The following is a 24,129-nucleotide window of genomic DNA, read 5'->3' on the forward strand; positions in this document are numbered from 1 at the left end:
TAGCATATTTAAAAAATAAAAACAGGAACAAAAACATTTAATTTAATTCAATCAAAACAGTATTATACATGATATATCCAGTAGATTTTCAAACACATAATATTTCTAAACAGAGAAGTGAGAACGACAATAGATGTATACAAATTATGTATACAAGCATACCAATATAAAATATTTTAAGTATACTTTTTCAAAATCTTTTTGAACATATGCAATAATAAAATTGTATTCAAATATAAAAAAATATTATTTTATACGCATGGTGATTTTTAAAAATATTTTCAGATTAGAAATATTTCAAGTGTTCACTTCCCATTCAACAAAGTAAAGGTGAAAATAATTTTCCCAATTCTTGTCAAATTTATCGTGTTGAAAGAAACAATAGAATCTAAATGATAGCTATTATACAAACTACTAGTTACTACGATGTATCATTAAATATCAATTACAGATAATAAACTCAATTACAAGAACAATAAATTCAACCTGATATAAATCGTTTAACTCTGTTACATTTCTACCACATAAACTAACAGCAACCTATTTTTGCTATCTCCCCATCAAAACGTATCTATTTTTTAAATAAAAACGATGAAAAATTACACGGCGACATATAAAACTTATCCACACAAAAGAAATGAAATACGGGTCCAAATTAATATATGTACATAATACAATAAATATTATACTTTACACAACAATAGCAACGATTCGTGTTCTACTTACTGTTGATTCGTTAGTGTTGGGACGTCTATTGAAAAAATGAACTAAATTTTTATGCACGTATCAAGGGAGACATAACTTAAAAAGCAAGGATATAAAAAGAGCAATTCACCTTATCACATTCATATGATTTTTTTTTTTTTAAATTACTGGTAACTGCGCTATGTTCAGCAAAACATTCGTGGGAACTCTTGGATAATATCAACGACCGTGACATACTGATTTTCAAAGTAATGATATTTTAGAGGATTTTTTTTGTTTTAAGTAATTTAGAAAGCGAAAGACAATTTATTTATGATATTTACAGGCATGAGAAATAAATAAGTAAAATTCTAGTATTATTAATAAATAGTAACTTGACCAGCTTCAAATACTTCTGATCGATTTAGTAAATTTGAAATTTGAAAATGTGTTAAAACTATCTTATGGTTAGAATGTAACTACTTTTAGGACTGTGTATTTTCAATTTTGTATCATTTTGAATTATACAAAATAATGATCATATCTACGAGTACGTACTCAAAAAACATAAATATTGAAATCGCCAATCAGCAAGAATCTTTGGTTATTTTAACATTAAACTGTTATTCTTTATGAAAATAATCACTCCTCAATTTAAGTGATACCATTATTATATATGAGATCATTTAATAAATTATAAGTTATACAAACATACGATAAATGTTACATTCATCAGAACTTTTGTCATACCTAACTAATCTAAAATCTGTTAAAATCTGTACGCTGTATATTTATTTGTTTATTAATTTATACATATTAACTATTTAGCATTATTAAATATTTGATACTAACTACACTTTTCATAGCTTAACCAATATAAATAATAATATAATCATATTATATTTGTGTTTAAAAAAATCATAACACAATAATAATAACAATATTAAAAATATTTTATTTTTGAAATTAATTTATGTAGACAGCAACTAAAATGTTTTTTTAATTATTTTAAAATATTTCATTTAATGAATGTATATTAAAACAAAAACTTTTAGTATCAAAAAAATGATAAATTCTTTTTTATTCAAAACATGATACTATTTTTTTGTCACGTATCTAATATTATTAAAGTAATTTACAATGTTTTAATAAATATTTATTTTAGTTTTTATGAACATTAATTTATTAAATCTAGATACTCGTTGTCTGTTATGTTTTTATTTTATGAAAATTAATACTCACATCATAACCATTATACTTGCTTACTTGTTTTATTTCAGAGTTAATTAATTGTGTATATAAAAATTATCCAAATCAAGTTTAAAGTGAATAACAATTACCATAACTAGTTAAGAATATTATAAAAAATGTATTGAATGTTAATGTTTGATTAACTCAAAGAGGCTCGTTTTCCTTATTAAAATTAAATTTATATTTCATAACTGAAAATAATACAGGCGTTTTTAAACATTTGTTTTCTCTAGAAAATTTAACTTAGATTGTCTTAAATAATTTAATAAAAATATTATATTGTAATACTATGTTTGTACTCATAAGACTAATTTGGTCAAGATTTTTTGTTGAAATCTAATAAAAAAAACTTGAATAACTTTATCATTATAGTATTATACATTTAAAGTTTAGAAATGACACAATCAAACATGTTTCACGAAGAGATTGTGAAATATAGTATGTGTCCTTTTAACTATATTCCATACAATCAATTAATTGATTTTAAAATTTTAAAAATTTTAACAGTTTTTTTTTTTTTATCATAAAAAGAGATGATTCACATAAAACCAACGCGATTTATAACGTCTCAAACATTTATAGTGCAAGCACTTTTGCATATGAAAAGAGATATGGACAAATAATTACGCATAATAATTTATAAATAAATCAATTTATACACTCGTTGAGTTGAATATAAGTATGATAACAAATTGTTATAATAATAAATTAAAAAAATATAACATTTGACGAATGATAAAATAAAAGTAATTATGTATCAATGACTCTGTACATGCGTTTAAGTACAACGTGAGCAAAGTTTCAAAGGTAAAATAAAATTTCCTCGGGATTAATTGTTTATATATAAGCCAAAGGGCATAAGAATTTTAACTAGCTTGATCGGGAAAGGTAGCAGAGTTGATCGTTGGTGGTAGCTGAGAGGGGTGGTAAAATAATACGCACATAGAATAATTACAACGGCCAAACGTCAGTAGCCACGCATAAATACACAGCACGCAGCGCAGTGGCTTACCATTATAAATATACCTATCATCCGGCGATGATGGTGAAGAGAATCGGTTCTCCACACGCAGTACGATACGCCTCGTGGCCGCCGAACGTAATAAAAGTCGGCCGTGGCGCCGGATTTCTACCCCTATGGTGCTATCGAGCCCTTCCCCTGAGGGTTCTTTAACCCTGTTACTCCGCCCGTCACACCAAAGCTGCCGTCGCCCACGGCCCAATTCCACCACCGTCGCAGTGTTTTCGGGGTGCGCGCGCGCGTGATCAATATTTTTACAATACTGTATTACAACACACGCACACAATTCTCGGCGACGACGGCGGTAACCCCCAGATAAAGTGAATAGCGCAAATATATTATAATATACATACTTATGAATACATTTTATTCTTGTCTATATACTTGTGCGTACAGTGTACAAAGGTGTATACAATGTGTATCAAACAAATGATGGGGGCTTGAGCTGTGTACTTTCGGTTTTGAATTAAATGTGGAATTATTATACGAAGAAAACTTGTACACAAATATATTATAATAGCTGAAAAGCTGCAATTTTTGGCATCCATAATAATATTAGGTATACTTAAACCTATAAGTACGACATAAAATTGTTCACAACAAACGCTCGTCCCAACCGGATAAAAATTACAAATCAATCGTAATATTACAAAAACACGATTTAAAACAGAACGTGTTAAGGAATGTGTATAAATGTTTAATACTTAAAATTATAATATAATATAGATTATAATTTAAGCAGATCAAAAATAACACGTTTTATTTCAATGATGACTCTTCTCGACTTATTGCCAATCCTGTAATACGTATATATACGCACCTGACACATCCACACACACACACACACACACACACACACACATATATTGTTTAAATATTTTACTTTATAGCACAGTTGGTATTGCTAGGTACATAACATTATACATACGCGTAATAACAAATATACACATGCATATGTCGTTATACTTTAATTAATAAAAACTTTGTTTTATAACTGATATTTTATGTCATACTTACACTTAATCTTTTTCGTTGTGTCTTATTAAAGTCTCTTTCATAAAAGTTATACGTTTTAGTAAATAAAAAAATTTTAAAATAATTGTTATTATCAAATTTCTTTCATATTTTATTAAAGTTGATTACTAAAGAATAAAGATTATATGTAGGTATAATAATATATATATTTTTGTTACACAAACACTAAATTCATTCCATGAATTGAAATGAAATTTTTTTATGGTGCAATTGCTAATCTCTCTAGTGTAAATTAATTATTCATCGATTTTCTTATTCGACTAGAATACCGATGATTTAACGTTTTGTAACAAGTTATTGAATTTTCTAGAGGTTAAAAATCGATATATATTCAAATAAAAATGAGATGTTTTATTTTTAAAATATTACATGGTTATACCTATATGAGGTTTGGATTTACTGGATGGATATCTTCTATTTTTTTTTAACTTTCTATCCAATAAGTTAATCGTATAATCAAAATATCGCCCAAAAACAAAAACTATTGTATTGTCAGTGGTATTGCGGCCAATGCACTCGCAAACAACCACAAAACTACGCATCATTGAACAGCTATATTTCTAGTTTTTTACCGTTTGTTTAATAATATTTAATATACAAAATAGATTACCAGTCATGTACTATAAAAATTATTAAATAAAAACACTAAGAAATCTAAATGAAACAAAGCTATGAATCTAGACTCAATAGTGGAGATTCACGATTTATTGTGTAACCTTAAGATATTTTCGAATATGGTTCACCCAGTGGTGACGTGCATTCAGAGAATATACGAATCATGACAGCAATATTTGAACCAGCACCGTAATATAGCATGTAATGCTCTAAACTGCTGTTCCAACAAGTTGCATTCAGTTGTCACAGAATTACACCCATGAGAGATGATAATACTATTTAAATATTTTATAAATATTATAAATATTTATAAACTAAAACTTTAACTTATAAGTATAAAATTTGTAAAATCATGCTTCGTTTTTGTCAGGAGCGATATGAAAATATACTATATTCTTCTTTGGTAAAATAACTTAATTTGTTCTATTGATTGAATATTTAAATGATTTTTTTACTGTATTCTATCGACCAATAAAATTCCGCTTGATTATTGGTACAGTTTGAATAGATATAATAATTATTACAATAAACATTCAATATCATAGTGACCATTTTTATATGATCAAAGATATCAAGTGATAACTATAAACTTACTATAGTACCTATTTAAATTTGGTACTATCTCACGTTAAAAACGATATACAAGTATTTATACATAAATACATTATATGCTTTAAAAAAAATCTTATATATTTTTTTATTATATTTTAAGTGTTTAACTTCCTATCCTCAATAATATCACTTGATTTTCAGCTATGCCCTTAAAGTTATAGAATAGTATTATCAAACTATACCAGCCTTAAAAGAGATACACTACAACTACGTAGTGAGTTGCAAAGCTTCAATTAGTAAGGATTGAGTGCTAAACATACAAAGTGATCAAGGCTTATAAAATACAAAACGTAATTTTGTTTAGTTATTTAAAATAAAAAAAAATTCTACAATTATATCAAATTGAATATTTAACCATTATATTTTACATCGTATTATAATATAATAATATGATTTCTAGTAGGTTCAAATAAGTCATAACTCACAAGTAAATATTTTCTTTTTTAACTTTCATGAAAAAAGTAACAAAATCACGATCATACTTTTATACTTGTCAAAGAAAACATGATTGAATATTGTCATTAATCATATTCAGTTTTGGAAAAAAAATTAATTACTAAACATACCTACTTACTTATAATATAAAATATCTGTTAAATAGTGACTTAAACGATAGATATCATTATTACAATAAACACGATTTATAAACCTAATATAAAGAAACTTTTTCCTAAATCATCGCTTTATAATAATAAAGTACATACTAAGAACGTACCTAGAATAACATTTTAAGTAGATGCGCCGAAATTGAACAAGAATTCATGAAGGAAAAATTGTATAATATATTTTAGTCCACACTCTATGCTATAAATTTATGTAGGTGTATAAGACGCCCCTCCCTTAAATTGGTATGAATGTTCTATACTCAAGGTTAATGTCACATACACAGAAGTTTTAGAAGAGTTGAATTGCAGGATATAATATTGCCAGGTGGTCACCTGGTAACACCTGCCGAAATATAATAACAATAGGCCGAGATCAACAGGGTTTACAAAGTGTTAGGATACATTGCTGATTTACAGCAATATTATAATACCAACACAACAAATATATCGAACAATTATGTAACGAGACATAAGTAGTATCAAACGTTTAATAACTACAGTAGAAAAATTAAATAACGATCACGATAATAAACTTCTAATTAAAAGATATACACTAATGTTAGAAGTACGTCTTATATATAAAAGTAATACTTAGGTATAGATTAATATTATTATTTACTATTTCTCTATAGTCAAAATAAGAAAATTGATATCATCTACATAAATTCAGAATACTTAACTTTTGACACAACATATTTAGTAAAAATTGTATTAACTATTATTAAAAAAAAAAAAAAAAAAATTAAAATCATAAAGCAGATGTACATAGCAAACGGTTTTTTTTTCATACTAGCAAGAATATCTATATTTCTAAATCTCAGTAGAATCCATAATACACATTATTATACTTTAATAGTTGATCCTAGAATCAAACGAACAACATTAAATTAAAGTAAAAATATGACCAATAACAAATATCATAGCCTTTTAACATCGAAACAAGTGCGCGACTAGTCATTAATTTATATTTATTGAATGGTCACATAATGAACCATAGATCATAAAGTTAGATACCTCGTTAGATACGCATATTAAACAAATAAAAACAAATATTTAAAACCTTTATATGATTCGAATATTCAATAATATTTATAATTGTACATTTACATTTCATAAAGACTAAAAAAATTAGTAGCTATATAAAATAAATATTTAGAAAATCATTGATAGTTTTAGAAATAAAGATTGTTAAGTGAATGAAACATAACATTAAAAACTATTCATGAAATTTTAAAATTTTCTTACTTATTTGACCACTGTTAAAATGTACCACATTCAAATAAATAGGTATAGTAGATTTTAAACACATTATACTGATCTCATGTATGGCATGCGTTGAATAAGATAAAGACGGAGATGCATTAACCTCATGCATGCCGGCATCTCTACATTACAATATATTGCTGGTATAGTCATATAACATATAAGTAATACACACACAATGGGGTGTTTTTTCTCCTTTTCTTTTTGGAGCGTAAGATTATCAGGTTACTGTGCTTAGGGGCGGTGACGATTTGGCGAAGGTCTTTTGTACATCCACCGGGTACGGTACACATAATATATTATATAGCATACACGATCACTACCTGCCTATCTACCTACCTACACACACGACTTGAAATTTGATTTTTTTTTTTGTTCGTCCTCCAAAAACACCTGGCGGACGATAGACGCTGCACGCAGTGCAACAACAGATCCGGCGTAAATAATACAATATAGTATTATGTGCCTGGTCACGGTCCATCAGTGGTTAGGTAGGAGGGGGGCATTGTAGTAATGGCGAATACCGGTTTATTGCGTCTCCGTCAAGCATATTTAGTGGGTAACCTACACGAAGACGACGACTCCACTGCGAGAACAGCGATTTTCCGATGTGGCGCGGCAGCAGCTGTATGTTCGCATAACAGTAGATAATAAATATTTAGTTATAATCAGCCGCTATAATTTCGGTTGTAAGTTCCTGTGGTAGGCCCACGAAATAATGACAACAAATCGCATGGTAATATTATAAAACATCATATTATGATTAGACGACTAAGAAAAGTAGGTTAAGTGGTTAAACGTTCCGCGAGGATTTTCCTTCCCAACGTCCCGGTATCGTTACCTATCATTCACATTTGGTTATCGATATCACGTGTACGAAACAATACAACAAATGATTAGAAGATTAGAAGGTATTGACATAATTCATAAAACATAGGGTAATGTCTAGATGTCGTGTCCTAACTCCTGAGAAATTATTTTTCTGGTATGACGAATGACGATGACTTGGATGCCTGAGAATCTGAGTAATCGTTGCGCGAACAAAAATAATGTAAAACCACAGCCACTCAAAAAGAAATAGCAGGGGAAGGGGTAATCGCATGAAAGGAGGCTGATCGTTAGCTGTTAGTCTACTCGCAATAGTCGCAATACAGACGGGGGATTTCGAAAGAACCGTTTCTATCTACTACTTACTATATTATACATCTCGCGTATTCATATACTATAAATTAGATTTCTCATTTAGCGTTTAATATTTTACTAATAGTTATCTATTACATGTACCCCCCTACGAGTGATTTAATTTTCTGTATACTGATCGAAAACCTGTTTGCCGCCGATCTGCACAAGAGATTCGCGCGCCAACAAATTACACCGGTTAATAATAAACCGTTCTACGCGCACAATAATATTATTGCTATTCTACATAAAATGGTAGGTTATAATAATGATTTTTTTACCTCAGATAGATCGCTGGTCCACGCTAACGTATCAATGACCGTCTTGTCGTTGCCGTTGAAGCTCAACGCGATTGTTGAACCGCACAGCAGTACTAGGAGGACCGCGGACGCAAAGCCCGTGATAGTGGAAGATTTCATTTTTAAAAGAAAAGAAAACGTCACTCGGAAAAAAAATGGGACACTGGAAAATCTTTATAACTTTTCTACGGAAAACGTTACAACTATTAATACTATAATAATATAACAACGATAGAAATGGTAAGTAGGAAAATTAAGTTTAAAAAAAAAAAAAAAACCGTAACTAATTCCCGTCAATAAACATACTTATTTGAAACTGCTCGAGAAACAAACTACAGCGCACGGGCACTACCGAGCGACGACAAAGACGAGTGATACCTGTAAGGCGGTAACGGACAGACTGGTAGAAACAGGGAAAAAACCGCGGGATGGTACGCCGGTGCTGTTGCCGCAAGATCGGTACAGCGTCTGCTGACGGCGCCCGGCGAAACTACGCGCGGCAGGCGGGCCAGTCCATCCGGATCAATATTTCCCGCCACCGACGCGGCGCACTGCAACGGTCCCCCGCGCCGCTCACCGAACCGAAGTAACTGACCGGCGGCGGGTGGGGTGGTAACGACTAGCGATGGCGATGATGGTCGTCGTCGTCGTCGTTGTGGCGGCAACGGTTAAAGTGGCGGTGGTCGTTATGGCGGCGGTGTCGCGGGTGAATATATTTTATTATTTCGAATTTACCGCGGTCGCCAGCCCGACGTATCGTGTGTCCGCCGCCGATGTGATTGGAGGTCGTGTTTTGATTAAGACGCCGAGATTATTGATTGTCTCTTAGCCCCGGCGACGTGGCGATAGTCTTGATTTGCGCGTACAGAGGCACCTAACTATGGCAGTATGCCTCGACGGTGAAGCAAAAAAACCGTACCTAGGGATCTAATAGAAAATACGAACGATTTTCTTTATCCCAAAAACTCCATAAAATATTATTATCGTTATACCTACATGCTTTATAGGTTACGAACCGACGTTAAATAATATCTATCGTATTATCCCAGTAAGTCGTACGCGGTATACAACGACAACGATGATATTATTATACATATTTATAATATTTATATATTTATAATACCTATATATAACCCTACATCGGCTACATCATAACCGTACGTTCAACAGGATTTTACGGTTTTTATTAATGCTTTTTAAGAAGTAAAATTCAATGCCATTTCGTATTCAAGATAATGGATTGTGTAAAATCATCTTCGATCTTGTAATTTGGAGTTTACATTGAAAAACAATTGATAATAAAAAAAAAAAAAAAGATTTGTAACGAACAAAATAGGTATATAATATTATTATATACAAGTATACACAATAAACAAAAAAAATATATAGCTATGAGCATAGCTAAATAACACATTTATAACAACGCAGTTTCAGGTAGCTTATGGTAAAAAAAAATAATTAAACTTCATTTTCATGATACATTTAATTAATTGTTTATGTATTATCAACCGACTATACCTAAATATTTTAGTTTGTTTTTATTTTATTTTTTTTTTAATGTTCATCGTTATATTTTCATAACTTTTGATTCAATTAAAAAATAAATAAACATTCCCTTTTGTATTCTTTTAATAAGATACTTTATACACTTCTTATTTTGATAACTATTCATTCAAAAATGAATTTAAATATATTATTTACTTATCTGTTTATGCTAAATATCATACAATTAATCACACTGTTGTTAAACATAGGTAGTATTTCCTTATTCCAAAATTAACATAGGTAACACGGTCTAATTTAAAAATAAATATTAAAATAAATTTGATTATACTGTTCTAAGCTCTTGTAAAATAATATTTAAGATGATAATATTATGCTAATATCAAAAAATCTAAAATACATTTTTATGTTATTTATCAATTTTATATTTTCTTTATGAAAATATTGCGATGTTATTATAATATAATACAGAAGAAAGAATGAAAAAAATACATTGTGCTTTTGAAAGAAAAATATATTTTAGTTGTGACACTTAGAAAATTTTACCACTTACCTAACCTCAGCAATTTGCACATACTTTACTATAAGAAGAGGCTTTAAGTACCCTTTAGTGTTTTTTTGCTATATATTGTAGCAATAAGATCGAAAATACTTATCCCTTTTTTATATTTGTTTTTACTGTATCATCGAAGTTAAACGCAACCCATTATGAACTGTATATTTAGTATTGTAATATTTTATATACTACAAACTATGTATAAAACATTACGTGTGTTATTAAAATTATAATTTCCTGACATAATTCTTCACTATCAAATATGAATGAACACAATTTAACCTTGAAAAATACAATATTTGCTATAATTTTGTTGTTAACTATACATAATACAAATATAATATCATGTTTATGAGTTAAACTATTTATGGTTTTATGTTCACACAATATTATACACGCCTTGTATATTTAAAGATACGCAACAAATTATACACATATATGAATAACTATTTATTTAAGCTTTAAATTATACGAATAATTATATTCTATACATAATAAGCAATAATACCTATGTAACTTAATTTAAAATAAACTTAAGTATGCATATAATATTAAATAGATACATTAAAAAAAAAATAATAATAAAAAATTAAGTAAAATTTAATATTAATAATTAATTAATAATTAGGAAAGTATCTAATATTATAATGATAGTTTATAACCTAAGTTAAAATTTACAATTTTAAAGATTTGATTAAAATCATTGTAATACTAACAAACAAAAGTTTATAGTAAATAATTTAAACCATATATAAATATATTTATTATTTGTACTAAGTATTCTTTAACTTTATCATTGTCTTATTTCTATCTTACTCAATCTTCGGGAAAAATAAAAATCTATTTATATTATGATATTATAACGTCAAACGTTACTAAAACTTAAAATAATTTAGGTACATAATAATAATAATAATAATTTTTTATCTAGGTACTTGATAATTCTTCTCTCATTTTAAAATTGATATGTATCTCTCAATAGTTTATAGACTTGTTTATAAATATTCTGAAATTTTGAACAAACAGAGAAACATGGCATCTCCACGACAACTATATAGGTGGATATATATAATGAAAAAGATCAAATCCTGATGCCATCTTTTATATACCAAAAGTACTTATATATATTATTCATATTCAATTACACGAGATATATTCAAAACTTTTTCATGTTTTTGGATTGATAAACAGAGGAAGGAAAAAAATAAACATAGCACTAACAGAAGTACATAAATACATACATTCACATACTAATTTATCACTAAAAAATATTTTATTGCATTTAACGAAAAATAATGAATATTAATGTTTCAATATCTTCTTCAATAAGTATAAAATAAAATATAAACTCCTTTTAATACGTTTAAAATTTATTCTTTCCCTAATTTTATTCTTATACCTAGAGTGCACAAATTTAATAAAATATTATTGTTATATTCATTACTGTTATTAGATATGCCACAGATAGTTTTGTGTGAAATACCGGCACTTTTTATCATGCTATTTTAATATGGACAAAGCGTGTTGCCCCTTTTATCGCATTGTTCGTGATTGAATTATTTGAATTATTCACCAAATAAAATCCAGCCGTCACTAATAGAATGATAATAGATTTTAAGACATGCTTTTAAGGCATTGCTAGCTGCTAATATTAAATCATATTTGATGGTACCTACCTATAGGTGTTCCGTGCTCGTAAAAAGAAGTTTAAAAACCCATTAAATACAGCAGCGTGTTAAATAAAGAACTTACCTATACCTAATGCTCCACTTTAATAATAGGTAATATATTATTTGAAAAATAAATACTAAGGATACAATGAAACGCAGATAATATTATAACATTAATAACTAATATACGATTAGAAGTTAACATTTAATTTAATAAACGGTTAAATATGGGTTCAACCAACTATCTAAAAACGTGTAAACAATTCAAATTGAAGTAGTTATAGAATGACGTCATCAAAAACCGTTAATACTAATATATACATTAAATATTATAAACCATAGGTATGTTTAAAACATGCATCATTCGTGTGGACATTTAATATTGATTAATGTATTAATATATTGTTATATAATGCTAAATCATTCATTCATTAAATCGCCTAGCAAAATATTTTTTTGATAATATTTGTCAATATACAACTTATTTTTTTTTTTTTAGTTACTTTATAAATTTAATTTAAAAAATTAATATTTTTATACTGTATAGTTGTTTAATTAAAAAAAAATATTTTTTTGTTACGTGAAGGTAAGAATAAGTTATAACTTATATTATATAGAAATTGCGATAAACTATCTATATTTTCTATTTTTATTTTTATTAAAGAACAGTATAATATATTTATACTATTTTTGTTTAAAACATAAAAAAGATAAGTTTTTCCTTTTATACAAAATACAACCGATTCAAAAATAATTATGTTCATAAGAGATGTATTTGATAAAAATACCCCAAATTATATAATTAATACTTTACTTAATATTATTTTTTATTTAGACAAGGAAAAAATGTATAAATGTATACATCACAATTTTACAAGAATAAATTTAATTTTAAGATAAAAAATAAATAAAATTTAGATAAAGTAATTTATACTGTATAGTTTATAGTGTTAAAATAAGTACAAAAATGTTTTCAATCAATTATAAAATACTTATATTAAAAAATGTTAAATGTTTCACTTATTCGTATTTTTTATGTTTATTGATACATATTATGTTTTATAGTGTGTAATGCAAAAATCGTTTTAAATTATAAAAACTTAAATTTTAACATAAGCTTAAGATTTTTAAATTTAAAACATAAGAATAAGATTTTTCTCTATTAAAAATATATTATATATTTTATACTTTAAATTTGTATAACCTACTCCAATTCAATTTTATTTAAAAAAAATAACTACCTATATAATTACTAATTATTAATTACACTAATTCATATATCCATTAAAAGTATTTTGAGTTTTATAAAATATTTATTATATTATTTAAAAACGCAATGTCATTTACAGTATTCAAGTTAATATATGATATTTACATACAAATATTTATTTAAAAATATCCCTTAAGAATAATTTATCATTTAAAGTCTAATAATACGAAAATCTTTCTCCAGAAATTAAATGTTTATTGGCGAATAATATGAATATTTTTAACTACATTATAATTATCATTAACAATAGAGTAGTTTAACTGACAATAGAAGATGGGTCAATATGTTCCTTGTCATATCCTATTGTTTAATGTAAATTATTACATGCATATAATATATATTTTTTTCGTGAACATTCATTGGACCCAGTAGCAACGTCACGGTATACGTAATATCAGAAGGAAACAATGTTCCGGCCGGCTAGGCATACCGCGACCAACGCCCTCGTGAACATTGGGCGAAAATAAAGGTCATAAAATAATAATAATAATATTAACGTAAAATGTATTATTCAAGTTTTGTTGAACATAAAATATTTTTAAATTATTTATTTGTACTTAAATCGACAAGTAATAGTTACAAATAATATTCATAACAATATAACACTGCTTATACACACAAATTATTCCACGATTATTATCATATTTTTAAGTGGTCTGGCCAATATTCATCAGATAAAGATACATCCCCCGAGTTCAATCACCACGACTTTTAATTTAACGAAATACCTATTATAGAAAGTTGAATAGACGCTCTAAATCTAATGGATTATTATGAAACACAGTTAATTTAAATTATAATTAATTAAATTTAATTAACTTCAGTCCATGGCAACATTTACATAAGATTAATTCGTAATTACTTTTCTTTTCGGATAATTTCCTGTTCTAATATTATCAAATCTTTGAAATGTTCTCAGCTTAAACAAAGAAAAAAAAGTTATCTCTGAAGAGTGCCGTTTTAGTAATAACGGTTATCAAAAAATTACATAACGTAAGCAACGTTTAAACTAAATACAAATGTATTATTATTGGCTTACTATTGTTTAGCCAAACAACGAGCACGAATAAATGAATTAATTTTCTAATAATAAACATATTTAAGCAATAATTATACTATTCTCCCCAAAGACCATTATTACTAGATGAAAATTTAAATAAAAATGATGCTATTTTATTAAAATAAATACTTAGTATAGACATCAAAGGACATTTGTAAGTAATGAAATATTGAACCAATAACACAAATTTAAGTCATATATCCATAATTTTTATCTAATACAAAGATAATTAAAATATCTTATCAAAATTATATATTTAATAACCTATACAATTAAATTATATTTAAAGACACAACAAAGATTCAAAAATAATATTATTTAGTATAATACACAAGGATAATTTTTGTTAACATTTCAAATAATTTATAAAATTTAATTTAAAATTTTACAAAAGTTTTCATTGGCATGTATAATAAATAATATGTTTATAAATAGAATGTATTTAAAAAAATATAATAGTAGGTAAAAAGCAAAAAATAGAAACATTTTGTATTTTCAATTTTGTGCCTCAGATAAATAACTGTTATTTTAAAATAATTTTTAATTATTAATGGATAATTTATATGATTACTTATATTTAATATTCTCAAAATATAAGAAAATAGTTAATATAAAGAAATCAATAATGCTTATGATAAATTTCGATGTTGTGCCGTCAGTCATTCTAATCTATAGCTCTATATTTCCGTACAACACCCATAGATAGCGGTCTCAATAGGATATTGAGAATAAAAATCACCCTAGCTATAGTAATGAGTAAAATACACATAATATACATGTGTTAATATATTATTAAGTATTACTAGTATTAGACACGGAGTATAACTAATTGGATTTATTAATCGTCTACTCATAATTCATGTACAAAATAATTACAACGTTGATCAATATAGGTATCTATAATAGTGTAGGTAATTCATTTTACTTCAATAAGACTTCTTTACACTTTGATTTTCCGTACACTGCATTAATATACAGATATTGATTACATTAGTATTCAAAATATTCTATACTCTATACTCTATAATAGTGCCTATAATAAACTAATAAAGTGTTTGACAAACCATGGGTATTTAATCTAATAGCAAGTCACAATGTGTATGTTTAAAAGTAGCGTAAGGTTTCATAAATAATTTATATGTAAGTAAATATTATTTAAATTATATATTTTGTTTTTAGTATTTTTTAAAAAAAAGCATTTAATAAGATAATTTGTAATATTAATAAATATAATCCACATAAACAAAACATTAAAAAAAGATTAAGGATACATTTTTATATCAACTGACTATGTATACTGAATTATTTAATAAGGTATCCAGCAAGATTTTCTTTTATTAATGAAATTATTCATACATAATACTTAAGTCTTAAGGACTATATTTTAAATTCCGCAAATTTTTTACTATCTAAGGAGTGTCATGTAACGATAAACACTTTTTTAACAAATAAGAACCACCCTTTTTACAATATCTATAATTAAAATTATTTGTATCTTATAACGCCGTGGACCCAACTCATGTTTAATTGAAGCGATTAAATATCCAGCAACTCAACTCACGTTTTCCCTTTTTGGATTCCCCAGTCTAGGGTCTTACCCTGTTTGCACAAAAATGACTTTTTTCTTTTCACCCAAAAATAGTATAGCACTTTTTAACCACATTTTTATAGAACACACTTTATTAAACACTTACTTTAAATTATTTTGAAATAAATAACAAATTTAATAATTATATTTTGACGGTTTATATTTTCTATATTAATTGTTTTTTTTTTTTTTTTTTTTTTTGATTTATAATATAATTCTTAACACAGTATTGTGATAAATGAGAAATTCTTACTAATGTGCAAATACATAATACGTTTTTGGAGAGTAATAAAAGCCACCTTCTGGTGGTACACTCTGGGTAATGCTAAATAGCTTTATACAATTGATTTATCCTAATAAATAATAAAGTGTTTTCCAAAATGTGTATTATAAAAATTTACAAGCGAACAAGAAAATCTTTACATTCGAACTCAAATTAAGTATACAGAAGAACAATTAATACTTATAAGTTATAACATTAATTACTAAGATAATATCATAATTATTCCATAATAGATCCGTTAAAAAAAAAAAAAAAATGTATACTTAAATTAATAAGAAGAATTATTACTACTACTCGTAATATCGCATAATGTAAATTTGTTTATTATGTAATTAATTAACTCGACAATAATTTTGTTAGGCTGATTTATAAATAATCTTTAATAACAACCAATATCCAATGTATAATTTATAATGGACTGTATTAAGATTTAAGATAAATTAAAAGAAAAAAAAACACGACGTAATTACATTTAAACGATTACAGTGGCGTCCACGCATCATAAACGAATCATTAATTTAATGAAATATCATTTGCTTATGGCTAGTATACACGTCATGTTCTATTTACTATTATTAAATATAGTATATCCCAATAACAAAAAATACTTATAAGCGTCGTTATAAATGTTATAATAATGTATTTACTCATTAGTTATAAAACAAAACGATTTTTAATTAGTTACATTAATGCAATATAGTGAAACGTCCATTATACGATAGGTATATGAGAGAGGGTCAAGGAAACAATTCATAACACAGAGCAAATTTTATTTGCGGATAAGATAACTAACAGTTTTTCATTTTTTGAATGTGTCTAAAATTAATGCGTACAATTTATTAAATACACATATACAGATTGTTTATTTAATATAAAGCATCTAATATATTTTAAATTTTTTATATAATCTGAAATCATTATAAAACAACATATGTCAAAAAAAATTATTTTGTTTTATTTTTTATCATAATGTTTTAATTTTTTTTTTTTTTAAAGACAACTTTCATTTTTAATTTGATATTTTTAATCAGAGTGTTTTTCTAAGAATTTTTAAGTACCTGTAGATTTAACTTTCATTAGTTCAAATAATCTTGTAAGCATTCACAGTAACGTGGTTAACAACATTGACCTAATACAATTGCTTAGCTCTAGTAATCTGTTTTAAATTTAAAAATTAAAATTTATTTGGATGAAAATACTACTAATTATCAAAGTATATCCATAGCAAAAATTCTAAATTAGCATACAATTTGAATTATTTATTATGTTTTAGGGGGGTGCAGCATGTGGGTAAAGACATTTTTTTAATACTTTACTTTAGAATTTAAAATATGCTACATCACTAAGTATTTATTTTTTTAACTCGCTAGTATTTGAAATTTTAATCTCATAAAGCATTGATTTATTATACCAATTATTTAAACTTTAAATACTAATTATTAACTACCCATAAAAAATTTAATTTATACTCATTGAAAGTCTCAGAAAGATGTTTTAAATATAAAATTATTTAATTAAAAATTAAAAAACTCAAAAATTTATGAGATAATGATAAAAAATATGTAGTTTAAACTTTAAATGATGTACAAAAATATTTACAAAAATGTTAACCAGTGTTTTTCGAGATAATATATACTGTTATACTGTTAAAATAATCACACAGTATAGTTTTCACTACAGTGTCAAGTAATGTACAAAATTTAACTAAGTATTATAAATAATGCACTGGTTGACATCACTAAAAATAGCAAAATTAAAGGGTTTTTATTCCATGTAAAAGAGAATGATAGGTTTATTTTTAGCAGCAATAGCTTAATGTTTATATTATAATCTTTTACATACTGCATTAATGCATTAATAATAAAAAGATTTCATAAAATCATAACTGTAGTCTGCAGTTGTAGAAATATTCCATATCGAATGGACGTGTGCCTTAGCCTTAGGGTTTAATGAATATTATTATTTTCACATATTTTAACTAATTATTCTCTATTATATGCTCTACGTTTAAATTAATAAATCATTAAAAATGTGTATCTGATAATATAATATCTGTGGGTATAAGATACGTTTAGATTTTTTAATAGCTCAACTGACAATTTCCATATCATAAACGTCGACATACATTGCTACATTATATAAAGAAAACAATTTCTATAAGTTTTGAATTAATAGATAGATATTGAGTGATAAACATAACCCATTTATACCAAATTTTAAACACCTAATAATGGCTGTGAAATTTACATTTTCATACATTAGTAGTTCTTCTCTTCTTTCAAATGTGCATTTAGGTAAATATATAGTAACTTAACTCCTAAAATTATGATAACTATAAACTTTTAATGAAAAAATTGAAAAATTAAAATAAACTTTTACCAAAAAATTAAGCAATGCATTTTCGGAAATAGGAAATTGTTTAAAAATCATAGTATTTTTTATTTATGCCCAATATTTCCCACACTACTACAGTTTAAAGACTGTATATTGCTGTTAAAAACAATAAAAACATTAAAAAATTAGTTCAAAAAAATGCAAGCTCTTTGTAACAATATGTAAAAATATGATCCAAATGGATCATAAATGATCTCTTTATTAACATGAGCTAGTAAGACTTGTGATATTTGTCTTAATTCGACTACTGTTAACTGACAGACTGGGTCGATCCATATCGTTGCGCATGCGTCATTTGTACACTCCTTGACGCCATATCGTCCCACTGACAACTCATCCATAGGGTGAACAATACACGTCACATCATCAAATTTTATGTGATATAACCCAAGAATGATTTTTCCCCTCCTCTTTAAATGTCAAATGCAATTCCAATGTCGCACATATAATATACGACCTTAATCTTCCGTCGAATTTTCAAACTATATCGCCTCAGTTGATGACTCTCGTGTTCTACGTCTAAATAAATAAACCCTTAAAAATTTGTACTTGATAATATAATAATTGTGTACATAGAATACATTTAGATTTTTTAACGTAGTTTACAAATCTCAAATTATACACATCAGTGTATAATACTATAACGTTGCATTGTAAAGCAAACTTATTTTGTATTAGTCTTAAAAAGCTCTTTTTAATCAATAAATATATATTTCATAATTAAAATACTACTCGTTTAGACTAAACTATAAACACTATAATAATGACTATGCACACACTTTGTACAGATATATTATAAGAGTTCACGACTGTTTAAGGTTTCTACGCAATGTTCAACCTTAAGAACATGGAGTACTTGTCGATATTACGTTTACATAACACTATTACAGTATTATTATTATTATTATTATAACGTAATCTAAAGTGGATGGACCATTACACATTGATATCGTACACGGCTATATCACACAGCTCTAATATTCACAGTGAATGGATTATTTCAACTCTAATCACTCTCCGTGAGATGCTGTACATGATAAATCTAGTAAAATGCACTGTACCGCTGCACGCATAAGAAGACTTTGTTGAAAATTGACGGGTATAAAATAAAATATTATATCGTGTTCCGGTTAATTCGTAGCTAGAGCTGTCGACACACCAATCCGTAATTCCTCCTTTTCGGTGTTAAATATCTTTTTACGTGGTTTTTTCATCATCGCTGGATCATTAAATACTAATCTGTTTCAAGCCGACAACAAAGACACAATATTTAAAATTATACTACCATCTACCACCACAACAATAAAATAACTCACCTTATACGGAACCGACGATTAATATTCTTATCAGAGGTCACCTCAGTAGTTGATAGAAGACGGTGCGAGAATTTTATTCGTGTTATACCATGATCTATTATATTTTTTTCTCTACGCCTATATCGAGATTCTAGTTAAACCCTTCTCTGTGAATTGGTTTAGAACCTAGAGACCAATATGCAGCCTCATCTATAACCTATAAACCTAGGTAGTTCAAACATAATGTATATAATATATATTACGTGTGTCTGTGTATACAACGAAAAAAAAATAAACAATCGTATAATCCACTTTCTTGATGATATATTGTGAATGTTTTTATTGTATGCATATAGCAGCTCACTAGAAACGATGAAATGAATAAATTGAGAAGCGATTGATAGAAGATAAATAACGCACCAAAAATAAGTTCAAATCTATTTTGTGTGTGTAATGTGTATTAATGCTGTTTTATTTTAATTTATACATCTGAAAAAACAAATAAATTGCTTTTGTTGATGGTTAAAAAATAAACCTGTAGATTTAGAAGTTTAATTTATGATTTTGTTTATAATTCTTCTCAGAAGGATGAATTTGTCAATAACCAATAGGTTTTTCTTATTTTAATTAATTAAAGTTTTGATTTTACTGCAAATAGTGTACAACTCTTTAAAAACTATCTATATTTCCCATGTTAAATAAAAACAAATAACACACATTGAAATGGCACATTATATAATTATTTTAAAATCCATAAAACATAAAATAGCACAAGTTTGATAATTATTTAATGTATTAGAAAAAAATAATATTGTTTAATTTATTTTTTTATAAAAAACAAAAAGTAGGGAAACGTGATACATAAACAATCCGTTTTGCTCAAATATTTCCATAATATTCTATGCATTTTTCTAAACTATCTATAATAATTATTTTAATCTGTAAGAAAAATGTAAATATGATATATTTTATCCATTTAACCAAACACAATAAATGTGCTAATATTTTAGGTCCTACTATTGATTTTGTTAATTTTATAAAACAAGTTAAAAAAATTAAACTGATTTCATAAAATATTTTAGAGTTCATTATATTACATTTAATTGTATTTTTAATTCATTATAAATAAATACGACTTTTATATTTTTATATTTCACTATTAAATATGACCATATAAATGATTAAGAGTGTTTAAGTTGAGAAACTTAAATACAAACAACTTATTCTAAATTTTTCATAATTTTTATAATATGTATAATATATACCTATATTTAAAATAATCTTTTAATGGTTGTTTAGCCAATTTATTTAGTATACCACAGATATATATATTATATAAGTATACAAAAAAAATAAAAATAAACTTTAAGCTTTTAACTAGGTATAATTAAGAAGTTGTTTTTTTATAATTTTTTAATAATAAAATATAATTTCTAATGCAATTCAAAATATTATTTCATACAATTTTTATTTTTTTTGAAAAATAAAATTATATTATAGTATCATTATTAAATATCTTTTCACATTGACCGTTTATAGAATAGTCGTTGCTTTGTTAAAAACGTGCTTATAATTTCCAGTCTTTTATTATAAAATATTATAATGTAAATAAAAAATTAATTAATATAAGTATAAAGATAATAATATAAATTCATAAAACAAATACTTAAAATATTTAATTTTATACACTCCCATATTACTTATTTATACGAAATAAAATTAAATATAATTTTGTCGTCTTTATTATTATTTTGACCCTTATTATAATTTATTAATAATAAAAAATGTCATTATTCAAATACATTTAACACTATAAATAAAAAAAATTTCAAGAAAAATAAAATTGTGTACCTACATTTTATAAAAATGTTTTTCTTTCATTTGAATAAAAGCAATGATTTAAAAACAATTTTTATTAATTTCATAAAATATTATTATGATTCGAGATACCAATTTATCTATTTATTTTTAATTCTTTTATTGTTATATAATTCATACCGCCAATTTTTCCTTAATTATAAGTTTATTCAAATCCTGAATTTTATAACTTTAAAATATACTTCAATACTTAATTTTCAAACATCTGATTAAACTTTTTGCAATTTAAGGAGTTTCCTTAATCTTTAAGCAATACCAATTTCTCTTATTAAATTAAAATTAAACTTTTTTTACAAATTTTTTATCTGATAAATGTTTTTTTAAAGTAGATGAACCTATTTATAAATCGGAATTCAAACAAATACGAGTATTAAATGAATTATTTATTTTTGTGTATTATGAATAAAGGTCCATAAAAATTGGTTTAAAGATATTGGGGCCTGAAAATATTGGTATAAAGGGAATTATGATGATTCTAACATATTAGTTATTAATACTAATATAGGTATCAATATTATTTATTTTAAAACATTTTATTAACTAAACAGTATTAGCTTTAGATTTTTATATATACATTTTAGTAACTCAGAAATTACTCATTCAAGTTTTGATTTAGATTCATCAAAATTTTCAAAAAAATATATACTTAATAATTATTAATAAAAATATTGGTTCTTATATTAAAAAAGAATTTTATTATATCATCACAGGACACTTTCTAAACGATACAAAAATTTAAATAGTCAAAAACAACGTTCATAACTATTAAGTATACCTGAAAATTCCAAGTATAAAATTTTTATAAATAAATTATTAAAGAAAAAATAACATTAAGCATGCTCCGATAAATCGCCCTGCTTATATAAAAATAATAAATATTAGTTTTAATATCTTTTAAAAGGTAAATATTATTTGTTTCTACTGAACTTATTTTTCTAATTAATTAATTTAAAAAACAAACCTAGCATTCATTTTTCTAAACCTATTAATTAAGATTTTATTATTAATCTACACTAGAAATAATTTAGAATTTCCCCTTTTTAAAGCAACTTAAAATCAGTTAAAATATTTTTTAACGCTAATAACTTTATGTTCTTCAATATAAATAATTTATTTTATGTTAATAAAATTAAAATTAAATGGAGTATAATTCTAAATATTTTTTTTAAATCTTTGAAACTTACAATTATTCTTAGTCACTCAGATAGTCACACACGCATCCACAAATATACTTTGTATATAACATTATTTCATAACATAAAAAGAGCTTGAGGATCGGGGTCTCGAGTAATATCTATTGTTTTGTATGAATGTGAATTGAGTTGCCGTCACTTTATCAACAGGGCCGTTCACGGAAGAGCGATACTATTATTATAGATGTGAACGAACCATTTCCTGTGCGACACAGGTCGTAAAACAACTTCTATTCCAAATAATATTCAATATTATGTCGAAGAACAACTACTAAGCTACGATATTGTAACACACACTATTGTCATTATATATATATAGATATATTATGCATTGAATGTCTTTTCATAAATAGGTAGTCTATTTCTAAACTTCTATTATAGAATTAAAATCTATTGTTTAAAATGAATGTATATAAATATGATAACAAAATAACAATTAATATAAAAATTAAAAATATATTCTTACGACACTTATCTATTTTATAATTGGATACATAGTAAAAATGAATAGATATTTAAACGCAATATCACATAAAAACATTTGTCAAATAGTATAATATTAAAATTTTTGTTTCTATTTTTTTTATTTTTATTTTTTTTTATTAGTTTATACTTAATAAATATTTCTTTTTGCTTCTATATAAATTTTATCATTTTAGAATAGTATAACTATAAGATTTAATAACCTTAGTTAAAAGTTTCAGTTTTAACTGAAGACTTTTAATTAAAATAATGTATACAGTAATACGGTAACTTTATACCTATATGGCTATATCATATGTATTTATATAAAATATAGGAGCACTTAAAAATTATTTTATTGTATGAATCTAATATTTCTTAATCCTTAAATCATCGCATAAACATGTCTGTGA

At 25.6% G+C, this 24,129-nt stretch overlaps 1 protein-coding gene across 4 annotated transcripts in view; it reads right to left on the reverse strand.

Moving 5' to 3' along the window:
• Nucleotides 1-24,129, reverse strand: part of LOC112592446 (fasciclin-1) — a 61,171-nt gene that overhangs the window by 24,425 nt on the left and 12,617 nt on the right. Inside the window, exons 1-2 of one of the 4 annotated variants that reach the window (XM_025336502.1) lie at nucleotides 8,871-9,034; nucleotides 8,547-8,749 (exon numbers count right to left, since the gene is read on the reverse strand). The exons of 1 other annotated variant lie outside the window; for it this stretch is intronic. In XM_025336502.1, coding sequence (XP_025192287.1) covers nucleotides 8,547-8,684 — 138 coding nt within the window. In that variant the 5' untranslated portion in view covers nucleotides 8,685-8,749; nucleotides 8,871-9,034. Of the gene's footprint in view, nucleotides 1-8,546; nucleotides 9,035-24,129 lie in introns of those variants that run through there. 2 more of the 4 variants (XM_025336523.1, XM_025336506.1) reach the window with 2 other exon arrangements.

The sequence above is a fragment of the Melanaphis sacchari genome, unplaced genomic scaffold (genome assembly GCF_002803265.2).
Source record: "Melanaphis sacchari strain LSU unplaced genomic scaffold, SCAv2.0 Contig0_pilon_pilon, whole genome shotgun sequence".
Taxonomy (NCBI): domain Eukaryota; kingdom Metazoa; phylum Arthropoda; class Insecta; order Hemiptera; family Aphididae; genus Melanaphis; species Melanaphis sacchari.